Source organism: Morone saxatilis, unplaced genomic scaffold, assembly GCF_004916995.1.
Source record: "Morone saxatilis isolate NCDOM2014 unplaced genomic scaffold, NCSU_SB_2.0 Contig23, whole genome shotgun sequence".
Classification (NCBI taxonomy): domain Eukaryota; kingdom Metazoa; phylum Chordata; class Actinopteri; family Moronidae; genus Morone; species Morone saxatilis.
Genome location: NW_023339796.1, coordinates 17,540,439 through 17,561,996, shown reverse-complemented (window position 1 = coordinate 17,561,996; position 21,558 = coordinate 17,540,439). Strand labels below are relative to the sequence as shown.

The following is a 21,558-nucleotide window of genomic DNA, read 5'->3' as shown; positions in this document are numbered from 1 at the left end:
GCTCATAGTAAAAAGCTGCTTGAGAAGATCTTATGTTAAGTTTTTAAGTCTTTATGTCCTTTATAGTCCAAAACGCAAATAGTTGATCAGATTTCAGCCTTGAGGACATCGAATATTGATAAGACGTTCTCCAGCTGAATGAGTAAAAAAGTTATTTTCTTCCACTTCACTTGATATTGGTTAATACTTTATCATTTAATATCCAGCATCCTTTTCATCTAAGTTTACTAGCTAGCAGTCTTCTCCTTCCCTGCCTTTGGGAGCTGCTTTTCTCAGTGTGTTACAGCCACCTGTTGATCAGAGGAACAGAGTAAAACCGTTGGCAGAAATGTGTATAACATCACCTGCATCCTCGTGTGCATTCATGTGCATCCTTGTGTGCGTGCACTAGAACAAACTCTTCAACAAACATGGTTCCATAGCACTACCAGAGGTCAAAAACTCCAGAGGGTACCTTTAAAACTTGGACACTTTGTCCCCTTAGGTTAAACTGTATACAAAAATAATATTTGATTTAACGTTGAAATTTCTTCTCTTTTTTTATCGTTTTGTTTTTTTTTATATCAAAATGAGTCAATTTCATTATATTTTGGTGTCACTCAGGCTTTTCGGTCCAGCCTCCAAAGCGGTCCAGAACAATGAGGACCTCTAACAAGACCAGAAAAAGAAACAGTACTACCCCTATTATGTCCTCCCTTCACTGGTCCCGCTTTAGTTGCAGAGTATTTGTATACAGTGCAGTGCATGGTCTCATCCCAGCATACAGTGTATATCGCTGAACTCCTTTCCCTAAGAAACCTGAGGGCCTTTTATCTGCCACTCATTCAAGGACAACATCATAGAGTCCTCCTTCCTCTTCTATTAGATTTTTTTTTTCTTTTTTAACTATTCAAGATTTGCACAAAGGACTTAAGGAGCCTTTTGCTTGTTGGCTTTTTAACTGTCCCTGACCCCTTATTCCTACCCTGTGTCTGTCTGTCTGTGGCTGAATTATGCATTTGTCCCACTTTTTGGAGTCGTGCATTTAATGTTTGCTCCTCACTGTCCTGTGAAGCTCAAAGTGTCCTAAAAATATAAATAGAAATCGAATCACATTTCAGTCGTACAAAAAAAAAATATATGTCCTCTAACAAACACAAAATAGGGAATTCTGCAATTCATGTTTTAAAAGCAGATCAAAGTGATCGTTTAGTTCCAATCAGATTTAAATGTAAGACAATATTTTGCCAAACTGTGCGTTATTTTATGTGAGACCTTGTATAATATGTATGCAGTTGGCTGTAGTGAGTCTGCTCCAGGCGCACCGAGAGCTGCTAAGGCATCAGGGGACAGCAGCCATGTGACCATGGTTGCAGGGATTGGTTTAGTGCAGATGTGACATCAGCGAGCCTCCCACTCCCTCCCTCCCTCCTCCCCTCTCTCTCTCCCAGTCTTTCTCTGCTCTCTCTGCCTCTCTCTCTCTCTGTACCGCTCTGCTTTTTTTTTCTCCTTTGCCTTTCCTCAGCATCCCCCCTCTCAGAGATGGCGTGTGTCTGTGGTGCTCAGGCGTCCGGGGCCTAACGTGCACACACACACACACACAGAGAGAGAGAGAGAGAGAGAGAGAGAGAGAGAAAGAGAGAGAGAGGACCCCCCCATCCCCCGATCTGCTGCATATTCTTCGGGTGTCTCTCCTCCCTGTGTCCTCCACCGCTGCTGCTGCTGCTGCCTCTCAGCTCTCCCCTCCACCCCACCTCCCTGTGCGGGTGTCTGGGAGTTGGGCCCTTTGGGGGTGGAGGGAATCAACATCGTGCTTCGCTGGGGAGCTGTGCAGAATTAGCTATGCCCTGCCCAGGCATCCTTTGACCGGCTGGATCTCTCCGTTTCTGTCCGCCTGCGCACCAGAGGACAACATAGGATGAAAATCAGCAATCATGATGCAAGGTAATTTATCCGTGCACTCCTTCTCCTCCTTTATTTGCCATGTTTTTCCCCCCTTGCGTCCTCCTCCTGCCCTCTTGTGTCCTGCTGGGCCATTAAAGCCATTGAATCCAGTGATGTGATCTGTCGTACCGTAAGGACCTTAGAGCTGAACTGAGCTATGTGCATGACTAATGTGACAATGTGGCCGTTGTGTGTGTGTGTGTGGGACGTTGTTAGTCACAGATTGAGATGTATGTGAGATGAAAGCGAAGGTGTGTGAGGTTTAGATTTGTAAAGGCAGAACTGATGCACAGAGCAGTGTAGTGTTGCACTTGCCTGTTGTTTGTGTGTGTTTCCACATGCCTGTGCATGCCTCTGTTTGCATGTGCAGATTATAGATCTATCTTTAGTTGTACTCTCAGTCTGTGTCATGTGAAGGCGTATTTGAGAAGAGATCTGAGCAGTCCAGGAAGCTGCACTCATTCATACCTCTGCTGCTGTTGCTATCAGTGCACAATATTAAATCATGCCAATAGGAGAAGGTGGTGGAGTAGAGAATGCTGTACCAAAGTTAACAGTGGTGGAATTAGGTAAAGTACTTTATAAACTGTGATGGAAGATTTTAATCATAGATGTAACCCTGCATGACAGATGCTGGGCCTTTACCATCCATTAATGCCAACGTGGTAATGGAAGGTGGCTATTATTAGCAAAAGGCCTGCAGTTAGCCTGCCGTGATATTATACTCAGTTCATGAGCTACACAGCGACACAGATGTCACATGCTTATCATAGCCTTTGTTAGCTACATGTGCATTGCTAATTACACAGTATAGGCTGTCAGGTGTAGTTAGTGACACTGAGTACATGTTATCTGGACTCAGACATGGCTGTAGTGCTCCAGTGACAACCTTCTTGTTGATGCAGCATGTGTGTTTATCATCTTTATTAGAAAAAAATAAATATAATATTATAATGTTAGACTACTTAGACAGTCTCAGTGTGAAATTAGCTTATTAATCTTTGATAGAATTTGTCCAAATGTCTCCTTTTTGAACTGCAAGTTTATACTTGGGTGTCAGATTTATCGGCTGTGGCTCGACACTGACTACAAGGTCCACACCGCTGGTTTTGAAGGTTTCAGCCCCGTAACTACAGATAATACATACTTTACACCGATGCTGACCATTCATCAGAGCATGGCATGAGGTGATACGTTGTTTGCCTTGTTTCTAGGCAGCCTTTTGTGAAGTTACGCCAGAACCGTAAAAAAAAAAAAAACGTGAAACCTTTTTTTTTTTTTCAACTTTGTTTTTATTGAGTTAGTCACAAACATAAAGCAAATGCAGTATAAGGGGTGTAGTTCAACATCACGTATAAATTGGGTATAAGATTGCAAATTCTCTACCATTTTCGTGGCCAGTATAAATCAAATTATATCTTCTCAAGACACGTCATCCTGTTTGAGTACATGTCTATGTGCCAATAGTGATGATTCAAAAATGGGTAACAGAATCCAAGTAAGGGTCAGTCCGCACAGATGTCCAGGGGAAGGGCACAACAACTAGTGCACAAGGGGTCAAGGTCATGCCTGTCCATCTGCTTGCACACAGCTCACACTGGCCTCATTCAAACTTAGATGGAAATTGCACCGCAAGCAGCAGATCCTTACACATCTTGACACTAACTTCCCACAATTTAACATGTGTTCGCGGTGTTACGAAGATGGAAAGAAAACAAAAAAATGGAAACCAGCATATATTTAAATTCTTGTTAAACGTGAAACCTTGTTGAGATCAGTAATCCATTGCAGGGAACACTACAAAGACAAAAGCGTTCACAATGCATCATTCCACCACATTGTAAAGCCAATTAGAAGGTAGGCTGAGAAGCTAAACATCATAGAAAGGGGTGGAATTAGAGTATAATATTAATGACATTATACAGTATCAGCCACTCAGAATTAGCCCCTGGACGGATATATGTATCCATTCATTCCACCGAGGTAAGCAAGGGCCTGTCAGGGACCAACCAGCAATTCTATTTGGCTGCATCTGTAAGTGCTAATCAGTAGGTGGTGGTAATGTCTCAATTGTTTGTTTGCCAACTGCCTTCGAAGGGGTTTGGTAGTTGTAGATGTTTATTGGGAGCTAACGCAGTGTTTGACTTCTTCTACAGTTTCAGACAATCAAATCAAAACTAGAATAAAAGTTAAATCAACAATATAGACAATAAAATACTGTACTTAGAGTTAGCACACATGTGCAGTTAGGGTTTGGGGACTGGAGTGAATGCAAAGTGTATCATCGCTGAGCAAATCTGTCCTGGACATTGTTCAAAACTAGTTGCTCCCAACCATGGTTTTATTGCTCCTCCTTTCTTTCCTCTTTGTTTCAAACCAACCTCTCTGTCTCCAGCACCCGAGGCACGGTGTTGTGGGCAGTGTTGCTGTGGCAGAGGCAGGTGTGTGAAGAATTGAGAGTAGATTTTTCACACCTATAAACTGACAACCAGCACGATGAACGCCACAGTACACCAGTTACTAGAGTTCATTTGGAGCTTTCAGCTGCATGGCCAAAAGATCATTTTACTAAGTTAAGATTTTTTTCCTAAAGGGTTAGTTTTGTGGTGCAATCATATGTGCATTACAGGTAAGTGCCAGGCTATTGGTGAACCTAAACATGTGGTTTGGAGTCGGTATTGAGGAGTACATTGATTTGGATTTAAGAAGTTGCTGTTTCACAACCGGATCTCATCTCTCAAATGTTCAAGACTCCTGAAAACGTTTGAACATTCAACAAAAAAAGGAGAAACAACTGCTTTACCAACATTTTTGCATTTGTCTGAAATGCAGCGACATGCATTTGAAACCCTGTTTTGAAACGCTCTGCTATACTGAAAAATGGTCAGCAGTAATGTAAAGTATATACCATCTGTACAGGGTAAAACATGTGACAGAACACAACAGAAATGTCCGAACTTCTGTGAGCATGAAGACCCAAACTTAACAATATTTACAGCGAATATCATTAATTACAGTGATCCCTCTGTTTAATGAATGTCGTAGGGCCGTCCTCAGGCAAACTTTGTAAATGGGTTACAAAAGCAACTCCTGCACAATGTGACCAAAAAGAATCTGACGAGACTCCTTGCGCTTCCTCACTTTGTGTCTTATTGTTCAGCGTGTTTATTACACTATTTCTACTCCTTATCACACAAGACACATGCAGGTTAGGACTGGACAGAGGGCTGGCTGTTCGGAGCTGTCTCCACTGATGAAGAGCCATGGTGCAGGAATAATCTGTGCTATTGAGCAGTCCAGCTACTAATACATCACAGGCCCTGACATGTCCTTCAGTACCCAGAGAGCTTCCTCCCTAGTGAATGGTACTGAGCGCCAGTCCAGTGCAGCTGCTTCACATTTATAGTATTCATTAGTCTTATTATCTGGATTTCAATGTGAGCGTGACGTTTCATCAAATCAGTGACTCAGTATTTATTTGGATGTCAAAGTCGGGTTGATTTTCAAAACAATTTCTGAACACAACAAACACCACAGGACTCTCTCACTGTAAAATAAATGAGCTATGGACAATGCAGAATGTCAGTTTGGGGCATATCATATGTTCCTGTTTAAAACAGCCTTCAGAAAAAGAGATGAAGAACACAAACTGAGCTGCCTCTGAATAGCACAAAATGTTCATCCACCCAACTGTCCATCACGTGTCCCTGTCGCTCTTGTATGGATGTGAGAATCAACTGTGCTCTCTTGTCTTCTAAAACGCTGTTACGCAAACCTACCGGTTGTCTATTTGGAGGGAAGAAAATGTTCCACAGCTCTGCCAATACTATACAAAACAGAGAAACCAGGATAAATGCTCCTTCAGTGATTTCTAATTGCCGTTATACCTTTGAAGCAGGAGGATTGTCAGTGTCAGTTAACTCAATACGTCTGAAAAAAGTTCACTAAGAGCTCAGCTTGTTGGGCTTGTCTTTGTCTTTGTTGTTGTGAGTGAATGTACAGAGCAGGACAAACTGACACTGAGTGGCCACCGAGCTCAGTTTGACTAAAAATGCAACTAAGATGCTAACAGCGTGAGTCTGTCTGATGTCAGTTCAGGTCCAATTATCAATTGCAATGAACTTTTTTTCTTGATCTCCAGAGGATGAATCCAGCCAACCTTGGTGATCCTTTGACTTTTCATCATAGCCACAAGCTGGTCAAAGTTTTTTATCCAGTGAAATATCTTTAAGCTTGGCTGTGCTAATTAGTAAATATTATTTTGTTAACACACTAAACTAAGACGGTGAACATACATTTAAAGTACACGCTAAGATAATAGAAAGCCGAAGTCCTTACATCACGTCTGGGCTAGACTTTGTTAGCGCCTGTTACCGGTGCAATCTCTTATACAGCATTTCTTTCTGAAAAAAAAAAAGGTTTAATGTCCATATTTTCTACAAATCGACCTACACTTTTTTATTCTTACTTTGTGAACACAGAAAGAACTACAGCTTCCATGACAACGTACAACACGAGTGCTTACATCATCTATGGTTCACATCCACAGTGCTCCCTGTCCTGCTGTTATTACACATGTCACACTTTCATGCTACATATTCATGCTACATATTTTGTTTTACAATCAGTCCAAAATGCTTGAAGAATTTACTTTACATAAACTTTTTTTTAAAAATGTTTATAAATGTTTTAAAAATGTAATGGTTTCAGTAGGTGTTTATGGATGACGTGTGTCTGTGCTTGTGTTTTCAGTTTTCTTTTACAGTTTTGTCTGTTGATCTGTCTTTTAGTCAGTGACAAGGAAAAGCAGGAATAAAATCACAGATGAAGCATTACACTCGGATTCCACCCAGCAAATACTTACTTATGCAGAAACCTCTAGGCGTTGCACACATTGAATTGTGTTTCTTTGTTGGTTTTTCCCAGTCGTCCTGATTCAAGCACTGCATGGTGCCAACCGTCTGTGCTGCAGGGGTCTTGGCGTGCAGTTTGGCTGACGGGTTGCTCTAGTAGATCTCTCCACACTCTCCCTCAAATCTTGCTAATGAAGTGGACACATTGATCAACCTTTCCTGGTGTTTTCTTTCCAGTTTATATAGTCGGGGAGAGGACACTTAAGAGGATTGCGTCTGCGTTGCTTCATTTCATGTGGAGACTTTCTTCAGATGGCAGGATGTTTGTGTCCCGAATCAATATATTACTTTAAATCAACACATTGGGGGTTACTGTAGGACAGGGTCACCCTCGAGTTACTGAACAGCCTGTTACTCTTCTGTGTTATTTGCTTTTAAGTACATTTTAATGACGAGACAGTTAACTTTATATTAGGCTCTAAAACTTGAAATTAATTCTTCATGATGTTGTCCCCCCCTTTTCTCTCTCTCTGCACTAGGATTGAAAAATCGAACAAGGAAGGCCCTGGGCTTACGAAAGAAAGACAAGGATACAGACACAACGTGAGTTAGCTCAGGGTCACACTCGTAACACCATTAACATATAGAGTTTTACAACCACCCAACTCTGAATGAGTAGGGCTGCATGGGAAACCGAAATACTCTTATGACACTGACCAAATTGTGTCTCTAGCATCGAGTATCAGAAACTGTCAAGTACTGTCAGATTGTTGATCTTTTTTTCTCTAGTTCCTGATTTTCCTTACAATTGTGGTCATTTCTGACTATGATAAAGAGGAAAGGCAGATAAATATCTTCTTCTTTATTATGGGCAAACAAACACAACGTGTTTCACTTATAAGCCATCAGCAGCGTCATAAAGTCAGCAGAAATGCCACTTTTTAAAAACAGGTGAGATTCAAACAACAGTCAGCAAACTGAATATAATAGCATGAACTAATACATCTATGAACCGTCCATGACCCCACCTGGGTAGTCATGTTTTTGCCCATAATAAACAAAAAGCTTTGTCAGTGCTGGTATCCTGTTTGTTTTAGACTATTTAATTTAGGTAAAGTTCTCATACTGCTGCCTGTGTTTTGATTGAGTTTAACATTTGAGAAATTATTTTGAAAGAATGAATGAAAGAAAACCGTATTGTAGGAAATCATGTGTATATTTGTCAAAGTACGGCTGAGAAAAGTATTATTTTGGAGACAGTACCAAAGCTCAGACATTGTATTGGTACTAGTAATAAATAATTCCAAACGATACTCAGCCCTAGTTTAGAGACGCCTGAAGGCATGATAAAAATTTTACTGCGTCCTATGATGTAATTTTTTTCTTCCTCCTTGTTGCTTTAAACAGGAGCTCACCTGACAAAGAAGGAAGTGGAAGCGGAAAGAAAGGAAGTGTAAGTAGATTTTAGATTTTCAGTAAAAAATCTGTGAAGCTGTTACTGGCTATAAAGGACAATTCCTCACTGTAAAACCAGATAGGAACATTTAACTCCAAAAAAAGTAAGTAGTAAAAAAATAAAGTAAAAGTAAAACTAAAATTACATTTTGTAAGTTAAAAAAACGTATTGATCATGTAGCTTTTAATTTTAAGTAAGAATTCGTTAATTTTGTAATTTGTATTTGTACTGTGAAAACAAAATATTAATAATAATAAAAAGTTGGAGGAATGTTTCTGTAACGTACAAAAACGAAAAAAAACTCAATCAAAAAATCTTTTTTGACCTAAAAAACTGAGTTTGTGCTACTAAAATATGTTCAACAATGTTTTGAGTTAAATGAACTTATCTGGTTTGACAGTGCTGTTTATTTCAACTGGGGTTCTATTTTTTTAGTTTTGGCCATCGTTTCTATTTTGTGATGAGAACTTTGTACTCATCACAGTAACTATCTCAAATCTCAGTAGCTGAGATCTGAAAACTTGACAAGGTCACTAGAACAAAGTCTGAAACAGGAGAATTCAGACAATGAGACAGGTTGTAAACAAGTTTATCTAAACCACTTCTTTTGGAGGTCAAAACAAAATCATTTTGGCCACAGGTCACTATTAATTATTTATACTGATAGGAATAAAACCCACACTATAATAAGCCAGACTCTCCTTTAAATGTCCAGTGTGTAACATTTAGGAGGCAGAAATAGAATATAATATTTGTAGGTATTTTTTTTTATGTATAATCACCTGAATATAAGAATTGCTGTGTTTTTGTTACCTTAGAATGAGCTGTTTTTATCTACAGAGGGAGAGCGTCCTTTTCTTTATGGAGTCTGTCATGTTGAACCGCCATGTTTCTACAGAAGCACACAAGGCCAAACACTGGCTCTAAATAGGGGCATTCACCAAAATTTCTCCTTCGCGCATGGAAGGAGAGGGTGAAGTAAAGCAGTTGTGACCTGCACCTACACCGCTAGATGCCACTGAATCCGACACATTGGTCCATCCCTACTGGACCCTAATGTTCTCCTCCTTTCATTACTCTGTCTTTTCTCCATTTTGTTGCTAGAAAAAGGCCAATGGAGCACCGAATGGCTTCTATGGGGAGATTGACTGGGACAGATATGTAAGTATACACAGCCTAGTCCTCTTTCTAACCAAGCAGCAATTTTGCAGCTTTGGCATGAAGTACGTGTACTGTGCTGTGGCAATCAGTGTCATGTAATGCTAGGTTTAAAATTACTGAGTGAATGCTGTGAATAGAGTGATAGCTGCATATTCTGTGAGTCAGCAGGAGCTTCAGCCAGGAAGCTGACCGTCTCAGGCAAGCCATCTGTGAAATCTGATCCACATTTATATGCAGAGCTGTTCACAGGGAAGAGTTTAGCGATGCCTCTGTTACAGCGTGTGATGGACTTGAAATGACTGTTCTCCTCCCTCTTTTCCAGGCCTCTCCTGACGTGGATGAGGAGGGCTTCAGCCTCCGGCCCGGTGACGAGGGCGATGATATCCTTTTAGTGAAGAGCGGAAGTAGTAGCAGCAGCAGCAGCAGTCTTGGGACTCTTCTCCTGCAAAACTATTGACCTGTTTGGATGAGTGACTCATTGGATGAGTGCTTCTCTGCATTAAATAGGCCGAATCAATAGTCCCTCCCTCTCATGCCACATCACATGTGTACGTCCCTGCAAAAAAAAAAAAGAAAGGACCAGGAAGGAAAGCCGGACAGAGCCACATTACATTCAGAGTGGCTTTGTGTTTCTCATTAACAACTGACCCCCAGTTCACTGGTATTTTAGGTTTTTTTCTCCCGCAGGGGTCAGGAGCTTTATGTTTGAAATGGATTCAGAGTTGGTACTACAGAGACTTCTCCCAGGAAGATTTAGCTTAGACAGAGCAGGAGTGTCAGTTACAGCAGGTGTAATGTTCTTCATGTTTTTAACTGGGACACAGCAGAGTAAGTAAAGTAAAAGTAGTAGTATCACAGTGTAGAAATATACTTAAATAAAAGTATAAAACTATTAGCATCAAAATATCCTTAAAGTACCAAAATAATGCAGTTATTATAATGTAGTTGTAATTACACCTTAAAGTAAAAACTTGAGTAAATATATGTGTACAGTGTGTATTTGATATAAAATGTATTTATCTAATGCTGTAGAAGATCTCCATCTTTCACATCATGTATTGCACTCATTCTACATACCCTTGACTCGCCTTCACCAGCTTCTAAAGGAAAGCAGTTTTCCTCCTCCAGCGACTCCGAGGACGACGAGGACAGCAAGAAAAAGTTCAAAATTAAGATCAAGCCGCTTGTTGCGGACAGCGCCAAGTGTGTCCCTCCATCTATGGACGAGCTAAAAGCCTCGGTGGGAGGCCTGGCGCTCTCTCCATCTCTGGTGAGCGCTGCTGATCAGCACTCTTGTTGTGCTACATAGTACTGAAGGGCACAAATCACACACACTGCAGTTTATATATTGTAATAGCTTTTGAATTCTCTCTGTCTTACACCCTCGCTGTGTTTGTCTTTTCTCCTCACTTATCTTCCGTCATCTTGTAGAAGAGAAGTCCGGTAAGCCCGTCATTCATTTTCACATCTTTCTTACCACCAGCAGGGGTTGCATGGCATGAATTCACTTGGAAAGGCTTATCACTTCCTGTGACAGTTCACTTATAAACTTTCTGCATGCAGTTTCTGTCTCACCCTGAGTGTCATTGTCTTTTCTAGGCCTTAAAAGACCTTACTTCTTTTTGTTGACTTTTTTTCTGTTTAGCTACAGCTTTACTTGAACCTGTCTAGCAAAGCGCCTGTGTTACATAATGCACAGTAAACATAACACACACGCAAAGCTGCAAACCTATTGATTCGGTCTCAGTGGAGTTTACACGCTGAGCGACCTGCTACATTCAGTGTGTGTGACTGTCGTAGGTGATGCTGGTATTGTTCTCATTACCTGAAGGGTGTTATGGCTCATGTTGCATTATTAAGGCTTTGCGGTGCAAGTAAAGAGGTGTGTGCAGTTTTTTAGTTGGTGTCCATTTGACTGATTTGTCACTCACTCTCTGACCCAGGTCTGTTCTCTCTTCCTTTTTGCTGGTCTCAGAGACGCAGCCCGGTGAGTTTCTTACACCATCTGCTGGCTGTTTCAATGCCGACAGCCTGAAACGTAGCTTTCTAATCTCTGCTGCCTGACCTGTTTTTAAAGTAAAAGGATACACAGCAAAATAAGAGTAAACCATCTAAGTCAATCATGATTTAGTATTAAGTCTCAAAATCTTTTTCTTAAAATAAGTGAAAAATATGACTGTGGTGACAAAAATGTATGCATTTGCGACACAAATGAACTTTATCTTACTTGACTTATTCTTACTGCTTTGTTACTGGTTTAAAAAAAATCCACATCTTAAAACAAAATGGTTTGTTTGTGTTGTACACTTTCTCAATGTATGTTTTCTTTGGATTCTATCTTTTACAGGGGCTGATAAAAAGGAATTTGTCCTGTAAGTAAACCGATTTGGAACATTTTTAAATCCTTCCTCTATTCCTTTATTACTGCACAGTAGTGACCTAAATGCTAATATGCTCACAACGGCAATGCTAACATGCTGTTGCTTAGCAGGTATAATGTTTACCATATTCACCTTCTTAGTCTAGCGTGTTAGCATGCTAACATTTGCTAATTAACACAAAGTACAGCTGAGGCGGATCTGAATGTCCCTAGTTTTGCAGGCAGTGGTCATAAACCACAGTAGGGGACAAAACTGAAATGGATCACCAAAGTGATTACAAGGGGAATATGAATGTCTGTATCAAATTCAAATCCAATAGGAGTTTGGACCAGCCAACAGACATTGCCATCCCTAGAGCCACGCATCCATATTAGAGAGGCTAATAATAAGCTTTTTGTGACAGGAATACAAGTGTAACAGAGCACCAGTTGAGTTTTTGATTTGTTTCTCAGGTGAAGAGATTGCGAGACCCAGACGCTCCACCCCCACACCGAGTCCTGCCCCTGAGACACCAAGGTCTGTCATTCATTACCCCTCTCATACAGTCTGTATATTGTTTGTGCTGCTACAGATGTGACTTGAATAACGGTGGAGCAGGAGTTTTAAAAAGTAGAAATAGTTTCTTTCGATTGATTGTTGTATGTCTCTCCTCTTGCAGCGACAGGCTATCGCAAAATGTTCCTGCCTTTTTTGGGCTGCCTTCAGAGACCAAATATGCCAGATACGATGGTCTGTCCTATCGAAAGAACATCACATGAACTAATACTAAGCATGCCATGTAGCAGGAGCAGTTTATAGAGGTGACATGTATGGTTTCTTTGTCATTATCCAATCACAGTGGTCCCTGCTGAAGTATGGGGAGACTCGAGACCACGATCAGACTCACCGCTGAGCAGAAGTTTCCCAACAGGAGGTGATCTGGCATGAATGAACCTCACTTTATGTTCGTTATAGGAGTAATATTAGTATATGTTTGAAATAATACATCTATCTATCTTGGTTGCAGCCCCTCCTCCACTTCCTCCAAAAAACATTCCATCAAGAAGTCATTACGGCTATCCTTCGGACTCTGCTGGTAAATTTAGCTCGGAAAACTTTGTATTTCAGTCACACAGTTCAATCCTACGAGAGCTTTGATCTAAACGCTACCTCAAATTCTTTTTCAGTTGATCTACCCAATGGAAGGGCAGGTCGCAGCTCGGCCCCCATCTACCTGAACGTCCTGTCCCCCGCCTCTTACCGAGGCTCCCCTGCCCCTGACCTGGACGACGTATTTGGCCCCATGGACAGCCCCCGCGCCAGTGAGGACACAGTGTCTCCCAGATGGGTCACTTTCACTGAGGACAGACCCCCGCCGCCTGATGAACCCGCTCCCCCTCCTCCACCGGACTCCCCTCCTCCAGACACGCCCTCGTCCACCCCCTCCACCCCCTGCCTCTCTCCGGGACCACCGCCAAACGAGCCCCCGCCTTCGCCTCCACCGTTTTCTCCCGGGTCTCCTCCTCCTTTCACGCCACCAGACTCACCCCCCTCCATCGTGCTCGGGCCTCCTCCTCCGGATGAACCAGCCCCTCCCCTGCCTCCCGACTTCTCCCCCTCTGACTCACCTCCTCTGTGTCTCGATGATGATGCAATCGATGAGGAGGTGCTGCAGTTTGCGGAGTACTCTTCATCGCCAGCCCCCATCAGCCCCGTGCCCCCTCTGCCAGCGGAGCGGCGGTCTCCTCGGACGGGAGTCATATCTCCCCTGGTCTTGGGAGGTATGGGGGGAAAGAGGACTCCAGAGGGGGTGTACCTGAGAGATGATATCCCAGACTTTGTGGGTTCACCCAGAGAGCTGACTCCGAGCTTCAGGGGCACGCCGCCTCCTCTCCCTCCAACCACCTACAGGTCTATTATGTCTTCCCCAGGGCCCTACTCAGGCAGCAGTGAGTACTCTCTAGTCTGTTTCTGAATGTTTACAATGGCCAATTATGCTGCTTTCACAAAAAGTACAAGCTGAGTATTTAAACTGCGTCCTTCAGCGCAGTCTGTTTGAAAAACTGAGAATGACCCTGCCATCAGTGCCACCTCAAAGGCACACAGGATGCCTGAAAGCCAGGTCCTCTTGCCTATTTGTTAATGTTGTGTTAGGTCTGACCCAGCATTCATCACCACCTCACAAACACAACTTCTTGTGTTTGCTGTTGGTTTTTCAGTAAATATAAACATTATTTATGTTTTTTATAATTGTTTGGCAGATACGACAAAAGAAAGAAATATTATTTTGACTAGTTGTTAATTTAGTATGTGGGAAGCTTTCTTCAAAGCAGTTTTATAAGCTTATAGCGATTGGTACAGGGACAAAATAATATAATATAGGTTGCTACAGTCACCAGAAACAATGATTTCATAAGAGACGAAACACTTAGTTAACTAATATTACTGATATTATATGAACTATTATTGTATCATGCAAGAATGGGAAGAATGTGATCATTTGAGTACAGCTCTTTTAAAGTAAATGCTGCTGGTTAATGTAACTATACATGTTAATTAAGTCCAGCAATTTATTACATTACGAAATTGCATTATCTTCAATTTAAAAGGAAACTTGTAAACGAGATCAAATCTTTATTTGTAACGTCCTATAAAAGTCACATAACTATAAAACACTGATAGCGATGATAACAGAAGTCTTATTTTAGAAATTATATATATAATTTAGAAATATACTAATTTTAGCTACAAACTGACAAACGTCTGGGGAAAAAGCCATGGACATAAGCACAAACTGTATAAACCTACTGTTTTCCTCAAAGATGGGAGGTGCAATAAATTCTGCCATGTAATGTAATATCTGTCCCTCCTGCACAGACATTTGTATGAAGACACTACAGTCTGAACAGGGATCCAAACTAATCCATCCAATTTTGGTTCTGTATACAAAAAAAAATAAAAAACTGTCATACTTAAAATAAATAAACATGTCAACCGCTCTGATTTGTTGAATAGAGTCAGAAGTAAGGTGTGAATCACTTTAATTCATCGTAGAAGTGAAATATGGTAACATATCCCTGCTCCTCAGATAGACTAACAGAGCTTTTTTGAACTCAGAAATGAACACAGATTGAATTTTGGTCACAAGTTACTGCTGGCTGGCATACAGCACTCGCTCTGAGAAAGTGACATGAGTAGAAATGTTGGAGCTGATGTTGAATGATGATCTCTCTCACTGTGATCTGAAGGCAGTGCTAACCACAGACACTGGTATGTGCCGCAGGCCCTTCATCTCCAGCTCGTCCTGCCACCCCTCAGTCTCGAGGCAGTCCGGTCCCTCCGCCTCCTCCTCCTCGACCATCCTCAAGACCAAAGCTGCCCCCAGGGAAACCAATCACAGACCTGGTACATGTGAAGTGTCCTTTCGTTTCTCCGACTCTTTAATATTTAAAGAAAACTGATTATTAATTCTGTATGTTTTTTTGTTAAAAGAAAATCGTCCTTTGGTCATTTTCACTAATGTGTTGTTTTTTCACTCTAATCAAAGTGTGTCTTGTTGTGTACTGTCTCCAGTCTCGGCCCTTCAGTCCACCGGTTTCGGGCAGCCCCCCACCTTTCGCCCCCCTGGCCCGGGCAGAGAGCGCTTCCTCTATCTCCTCCATTACCCTGCAGAGTGCAGCGTCCACTCCAACCTTAGGAAGGGACCTCAACATGTCCACCGCAGGTACACTACCAGCAAGTCATCATGCTCCTTTTTTTCAGCCTCACATCTCAGTCTGTGTTGTCTGTCGCTCATCATCGTGTCCTTGCCTCACAGTCTTGTCCCTTTCCATGATTCTCTCCTCCTCATGTCTCTGCTCACTCAGAAGCCTCACAGCCTCTGGTATGGTTTGACCACGGCAGGTTTTATTTAGCTTTTGAAGGTGAGTCGAGCTAGAACTCTACTGTAGTCTGTAGTAATGCATGGACTGAAAGAACCTGCCCTCCTTCCACCTGCAGTCCATGCTCACTGAGCCAGAATATTGCTGCCCATCCCATCCCGTGTCCTACTCACTCACCTAGAATTTCTAGAGTGTGAGTTTTCCTTAGTTTTGATTTTTTCTGTTTGCTTTTTTGTTTTTACTCCCCTATCCTCTGCGCATAAGCCATAGCTGAACATTGGAGAACAGACACAGTCCAAGGGTAGATTTTTAAAGGTGTTTTTTTATTTTGTGTTTTCAACAGGATGCTCCAGAGGACCAAGTCCGCTCACCATGGGGCCCCAGGACACTTTGCCAGTGGCAGCTGCCTTCACAGAAACCATCAATGCCTACTTCAAAGGCGCAGACCCCAGCAAGTAGGCCCACATTTGTCTTTTGTAAACAGTTGCAATGACCAGAATGCATTGTTGATTGATGCATTGGTGAAATTGAGAAATGATGGAACACAACAGACAGTTTTTGATTTTGTTTTGAGTAGCAAGATGAAGAACTTGTGAGTCTCTTTTTATATAATAAAGATATAATAAGATATAATAAAATGAATACATTACTGGCAGCTACACATCGACTTTGCACTTAATAAATAAATAATAAAGGGATTCTGGGTGTGTATGTCTTTGTTCACCATGATCTCTTCTCTCCCTCTGTCCCAGATGTGTTGTGAAGATCACAGGGGAGATGGTGCTGTCCTTCCCTGCGGGCATTACTAAGCATTTTTCCAGCCACCCAACTCAACCCATCCTCACCTTTAGCATCAGCAACTACAACCGACTGGAGCAGGTCCTCCCCAATCCACAGCTGCTGTGCTGGTGAGAATGACATTACAGGCAAACGCACACAATAGTGCCGCTGCTCTGTGTTTTTAGAATACATAATCTTAAGTATTTAATGAATGTGCCTCTCATCCCTCAGTGATCCCACAACAGACAGCGTGGACACCAAGGAGTTCTGGGTGAATATGCCAAACTTGATGAGCCATCTGAAAAAAGTGGCTGAACAGAAGCCTCAGGCGACATACTACAACGTGGACATGATCAAATATCAGGTATCAAATATCTGTTATGGTCTATGTGTATCGAGTATTTGTCGATCTAATTCTAGCATCTATCCATCCATATATCTAACTTTCTTGTGTTTCTGTGCGTCTCAGGTGTCAGCAGCGGGGATCCAGTCCACTCCTCTGAACCTGGCAGTGAGTTGGCGAGGCGATGCCAACAACACAGACCTTAGAATAGACTACAAATACAACACTGAGGCCATGGCTGCCCCCATGCCGCTACACAACATCCACTTCTTGGTTCCTGTGGATGGAGGCATGGCCAAACTCCAGGCCATGATCCCCCCCGCCACCTGGTAAGGACAGCTCTTGGGGCTCATGTATAGGGGCTAACCTAGCACCATTTACTACCCAGCTGCCAAAATGATGGGATGTTTAGATACTATGTTGTAAATATAAGTTGTATCCGGAAATGTATTATCTCATTTTGGAGCACTGTTTACCATGTGTCTACTTGTAGGAGCTGAGTATATATATGCATAAAGCTGCTGGTTCAATGGCTAGTGTGTAATAGAGATTTTATATATAGAAGCGTTTTTATGTTGTATTTGATAATCAAATGTTTTGTGTATTAGCATGGACTTGGGCCTAATTTATCCTGGCTTCCTATCAAACAACATGTCCTCTATAATGTAGAATTATTTTCTCATAAAGGAATCCAGAGCAGCAGACGATACAGTGGAAAATCCCCAGCCTCTCTCATAGATCTGAAAATGGAGGTAAGTGTTGTTACATAATCTTCTTGTTAAACAAACAGTCTCATTATATTCTCTCTGTGGACAGTAACGGTGTGCAGCTATTTGCTTTGAGGCTAGTGTTTTATTCTCTCATCTAAATGTATCATGTTGCTACACAAAGTAACATACTGTAACAGAAAAAAACAAAACTATCAATACTGTATCTGTGTCCCGCAGGAGTAGGGGCTCTTCTGGGCCGGTTCCAGATGACAGAAGGTCCCTGTAGACCCTCACAGCTGTCAGTCCAGTTCACCAGTGAGGGGAGCACTCTGTCAGGGTGTGACATCCAGCTGGTTGGGACTGGCTACCGGCTATCACTGATCAAGAAGAGATTTGCTGCAGGTCAGTTTGAGTATCAGACATGTGTGTGACCTCCTGTTGTCCGACTGTCTTCATTTTAGAACCAGATTACTCTTTGGTTTAGTCATCTCAATGCACACAGACACTCAAGGCTGAACTTCTCCGCTCTTTGACATGTTTCGTTTTGCTTCACAGGGAAATATTTGGCGGATAATTAGTGGACCTGTTTGTGAACGGAACCAAAAGAATCAATGGCTTTTTGACTGTGAAGACTATGGATCCATCCCATTCGTTTAGTGCATTTGAAACATTATCTTTAGCAACCATTAGAATTAATGGTTGAGATTTAACAGAATAACAGAACATAACACACACAGATGATATTTGACTTTATAACATCATATTCAGTAGACTGACTGCTGCTGAGTTTATGCAAGTAAATACAAATCATTAGTTTTGTGCACTTGGAACACTTACGGGCTTCGAGGAGTAAAATATAGGAAAACCCTGATTCTTTGTTCTTGTTAACATAATTGTGGATTCATACAGTGATCCAGCCTTATTCATTGCCGTTTCTTTTGTCTAACCGGTTGTCATTACAAATGCACCGTAAAAGTTAATGTTAATAGATTATATAGTATTCAAACAATCTTAAACAAGGTGGAAAAGAATGGAAAATGTAAAACAAAATGTGTAGTATAGGGTTGCTTTGCAGTTGTATTAAGTTATAGGTTACATGGTAATATCTGATTTACACTGCCACCTCAAATCAGACTTTTTTTTCTTCACCATGTGTGACCAATCTTTATCGTTGTCTAAGCAGAATTTATGTTTCTGTGTAGACAGCCTTTGAAATGTCACAGCCCATTCTATCAGTCTTGTGATTAAAGGTGACTGGTCAGTTCAAAGTTCAAAATGACCCGCAGCGCTGAACTAACATCAACAGTCTTAATCTGGAGGTGCTTTTTATATGGAATTATATTTGTGGCTCAGTCTGGATCACATGATTGGGAGTTTGAGGACAGTGAAACTTTGCAACCACATGAATTATATTCTCTAGAGAAATTATCATCATGCACATGATACTTTCATTTGAGCAGATAGAATTATATTTTATGCTCAATAAATGTGTTTGTTTGCAGTTATCTCAATAATAACCTATTTCACTCAGTTTTACTAATTTGCCTTATTAAATATTGAATTTAAACAAGTTTTTCATTTAAGTTTAAAGGGGATGTGATTCATATTTTTATATTTACAATTATCACATAAGTACTGTACTAGTAGTGCTTTTGTAGAAATAGATTCCTCATAGTAACAAACCCACAGAGAATTATCACCTGACTAGCGTTCTTTGTTTCTTTACAGCTCTCAACCTTAATGTTTGGGTTCACGCTCACTGCCCTCATAGCATCTCAAAGTTATCAACTAACTGGTGAACATTGTGGAACATTTAGCTTTAAAAAAAAGCCAGATTTCCCCTCAGGAGTTGGTAGAGACGTAATACTGAGCTAAAAGTAAAGTGAATATTGGACTTTCATTTATCAGGTGGCCAGAAACAGGACTCCAAATGAATGCTAATGTTACTGCGCGTCTGCTGGATGTGTTAATCTGTGGCAACTGTTTGCTAACAAGTTCACCATATCAACTTAGAAGTTGATCAAATGTCAGTGTTGTGCTCACAGCTGGTTTGCACAGCCTCTAAGTGGCCAAACAAAGTTTAATTAGTTAAGTTTTTTTTTACTACATTAACGATTGTAATGCCTTGGCTGTTTAGCTGACATTTATCAAGTTAGGCAACTAGCTTAGTTAGCTACTGCATACAGAATAACTAAAGGTTCATAAAGCCATTTATGAATGAAATAAAAAATAATTAAAAGTATTTATACTGTATCTATGTGTGGCTGTGGTGTGCCTGCTTACCATTATACTACCACCAACTTGCCAGATTATTATTGTGCACTTATGTGGATAATAACAAACATGCCAATAAATTCAGTGATCACAGAATAGGTTTTGCTAAACTTAAATTATTTTTGAGTGATAACTTCTCCGCAAAAAAGATAATTTATGTGCGTGCAAAAATATTTCTTTGTGCTCAGAAATCTCCCATCCTGCGGTCAGGATTGAACCACACATATATAATGCTATACTTTTACATGTGCAGCCTTTACCACTACTTTGATGGCATTTTGCCGTTAATGGGTCACGTGAACAGAGAGTTAAAAACAGTTACGGCAGTTTGACCTGCTGCAGAACAAAATCATTACATTACCACTATGGGCACGTGCAATGCTGAGAGATACATCACAGTTCCCACATCACAGGACTTTAGTGGTATTCGTGGTGGTGTGTGAATGGTCAGATTTTCTAACAAAAAGGCGATACTCGTGTGACTAACAGAAGCTGCTACTTTCACTGGAACAGTTTGGTTAATTTATTCCGCTAATGTTACAGAAATTATGCTTGAAAGGGCCTTAAGATGTAAGACACATACAGAGCCAGACGTGAGTGCCATACGGTGGTGAGAAGGAGCTTTAAGTTTCAGGAGAAATGTAGAGGGGACCTGGGCTGAAGATTGTAGGAGTTGCCTTTGATGCTGCTTAAAAACTTGGCCAATTCCTTTGACCATGAACTTTGATAGAGGTCTTGACGAGTATTATCGGGGACATCACAGAGTAATGAAAAGAAAAGTCTATTAAGAAGACAACACTGTTCCCTGTGTCCTGTTTTATTTTCTTCCTTTTCCATCATGTTGAATAAATGTTTTATGATTTTCTAATAGCAATATTTAAAAACTTAAGTGTAAAAAGTGTACATAAAAAGCTATGTTTCAATTATTTCTCTGGGCATATGGATGTGTCTGTGATTGTCTCTTGGTTTATTGATGTCAGCACTCATAATGCATTAGGTTCTATGTAACGACACCACCACTCTTCATCTGTTGTTTTACATGTGGGTTTCTTGTACAAAACAAAGTGTTACTGTTGATGAATAACTCCAAACGGTGCCGCATGAAATCTGCATTTGTCCATCACCAGTCTTATCAATGCAATACCAAGTTATCCATTTCAATAAGGTCATGACTCGTGTGTTATTGTATATTGTGCTATGAGAGGAGACTTTTTGCCTTCACTTAAACCTCCGATCTCTGTTTTGCTGTTATTGCACCTTCAGAAACCCATTGTCAATAAATTTGGCATGTATTCATTGATATTCCCATTCCATGCATTTGATATAGGTGTTTGACATTCTCCTGTGTTTGACTTGCACACAAAACAAACCTTAAATTTCATTAATAAAACAGTTCATGGCTTCATGTCACATGTACACATGTTGATATGTTTTTGAACATCACATTTTATTGAATGTTTTAATGTGTTGACTCACAGTTTGGGCCTGGGTGTAATATTTCATTTAGTTTTTAGAAAAAGACAAAAAAGAACATAGTTTTTTTTCCCCCCAGTTAATTAAGAGCCAGAGTTCACAGTGTTTCTGTTAATAATGCTTATGTTTGCTTTGCCTTATTTTTGAACATACACTGAGTCCTCCAATATGGGTTGGAGGGTTTCTGTAAGTTTATTTTTTCTACAACCTTTTGGCTGTATTCCTTTCACTGCATTAGACACAGAATATGCAAACATTTCATGTAAATTTCCCATCCAAAGATTTTGAAAGTGAATATATGAAAAAAATCAATATAATGTAATACCTGTTTTACTTGGTAATAA

At 40.9% G+C, this 21,558-nt stretch overlaps 1 protein-coding gene across 1 annotated transcript; it reads left to right on the top strand.

Moving 5' to 3' along the window:
- The first annotated feature begins 1,913 nt into the window (after positions 1-1,913).
- On the top strand, positions 1,914-21,556 carry sgip1b (SH3GL interacting endocytic adaptor 1b). The gene is made up of 23 exons (XM_035669994.1): positions 1,914-1,923; positions 7,316-7,379; positions 8,184-8,229; positions 9,337-9,393; positions 9,716-9,773; positions 10,488-10,663; positions 10,825-10,836; positions 11,369-11,380; positions 11,741-11,765; positions 12,227-12,290; positions 12,433-12,503; positions 12,613-12,687; positions 12,781-12,849; positions 12,941-13,702; positions 15,037-15,158; positions 15,327-15,477; positions 15,978-16,089; positions 16,387-16,542; positions 16,646-16,778; positions 16,884-17,086; positions 17,445-17,509; positions 17,705-17,869; positions 18,023-21,556. The coding sequence occupies exons 1-23, from the start codon at positions 1,914-1,916 to the stop codon at positions 18,043-18,045; spliced, it is 2,631 nt and encodes an 876-aa protein (XP_035525887.1). The 3' UTR covers positions 18,046-21,556.
- Positions 21,557-21,558: the final 2 nt, after the last annotated feature.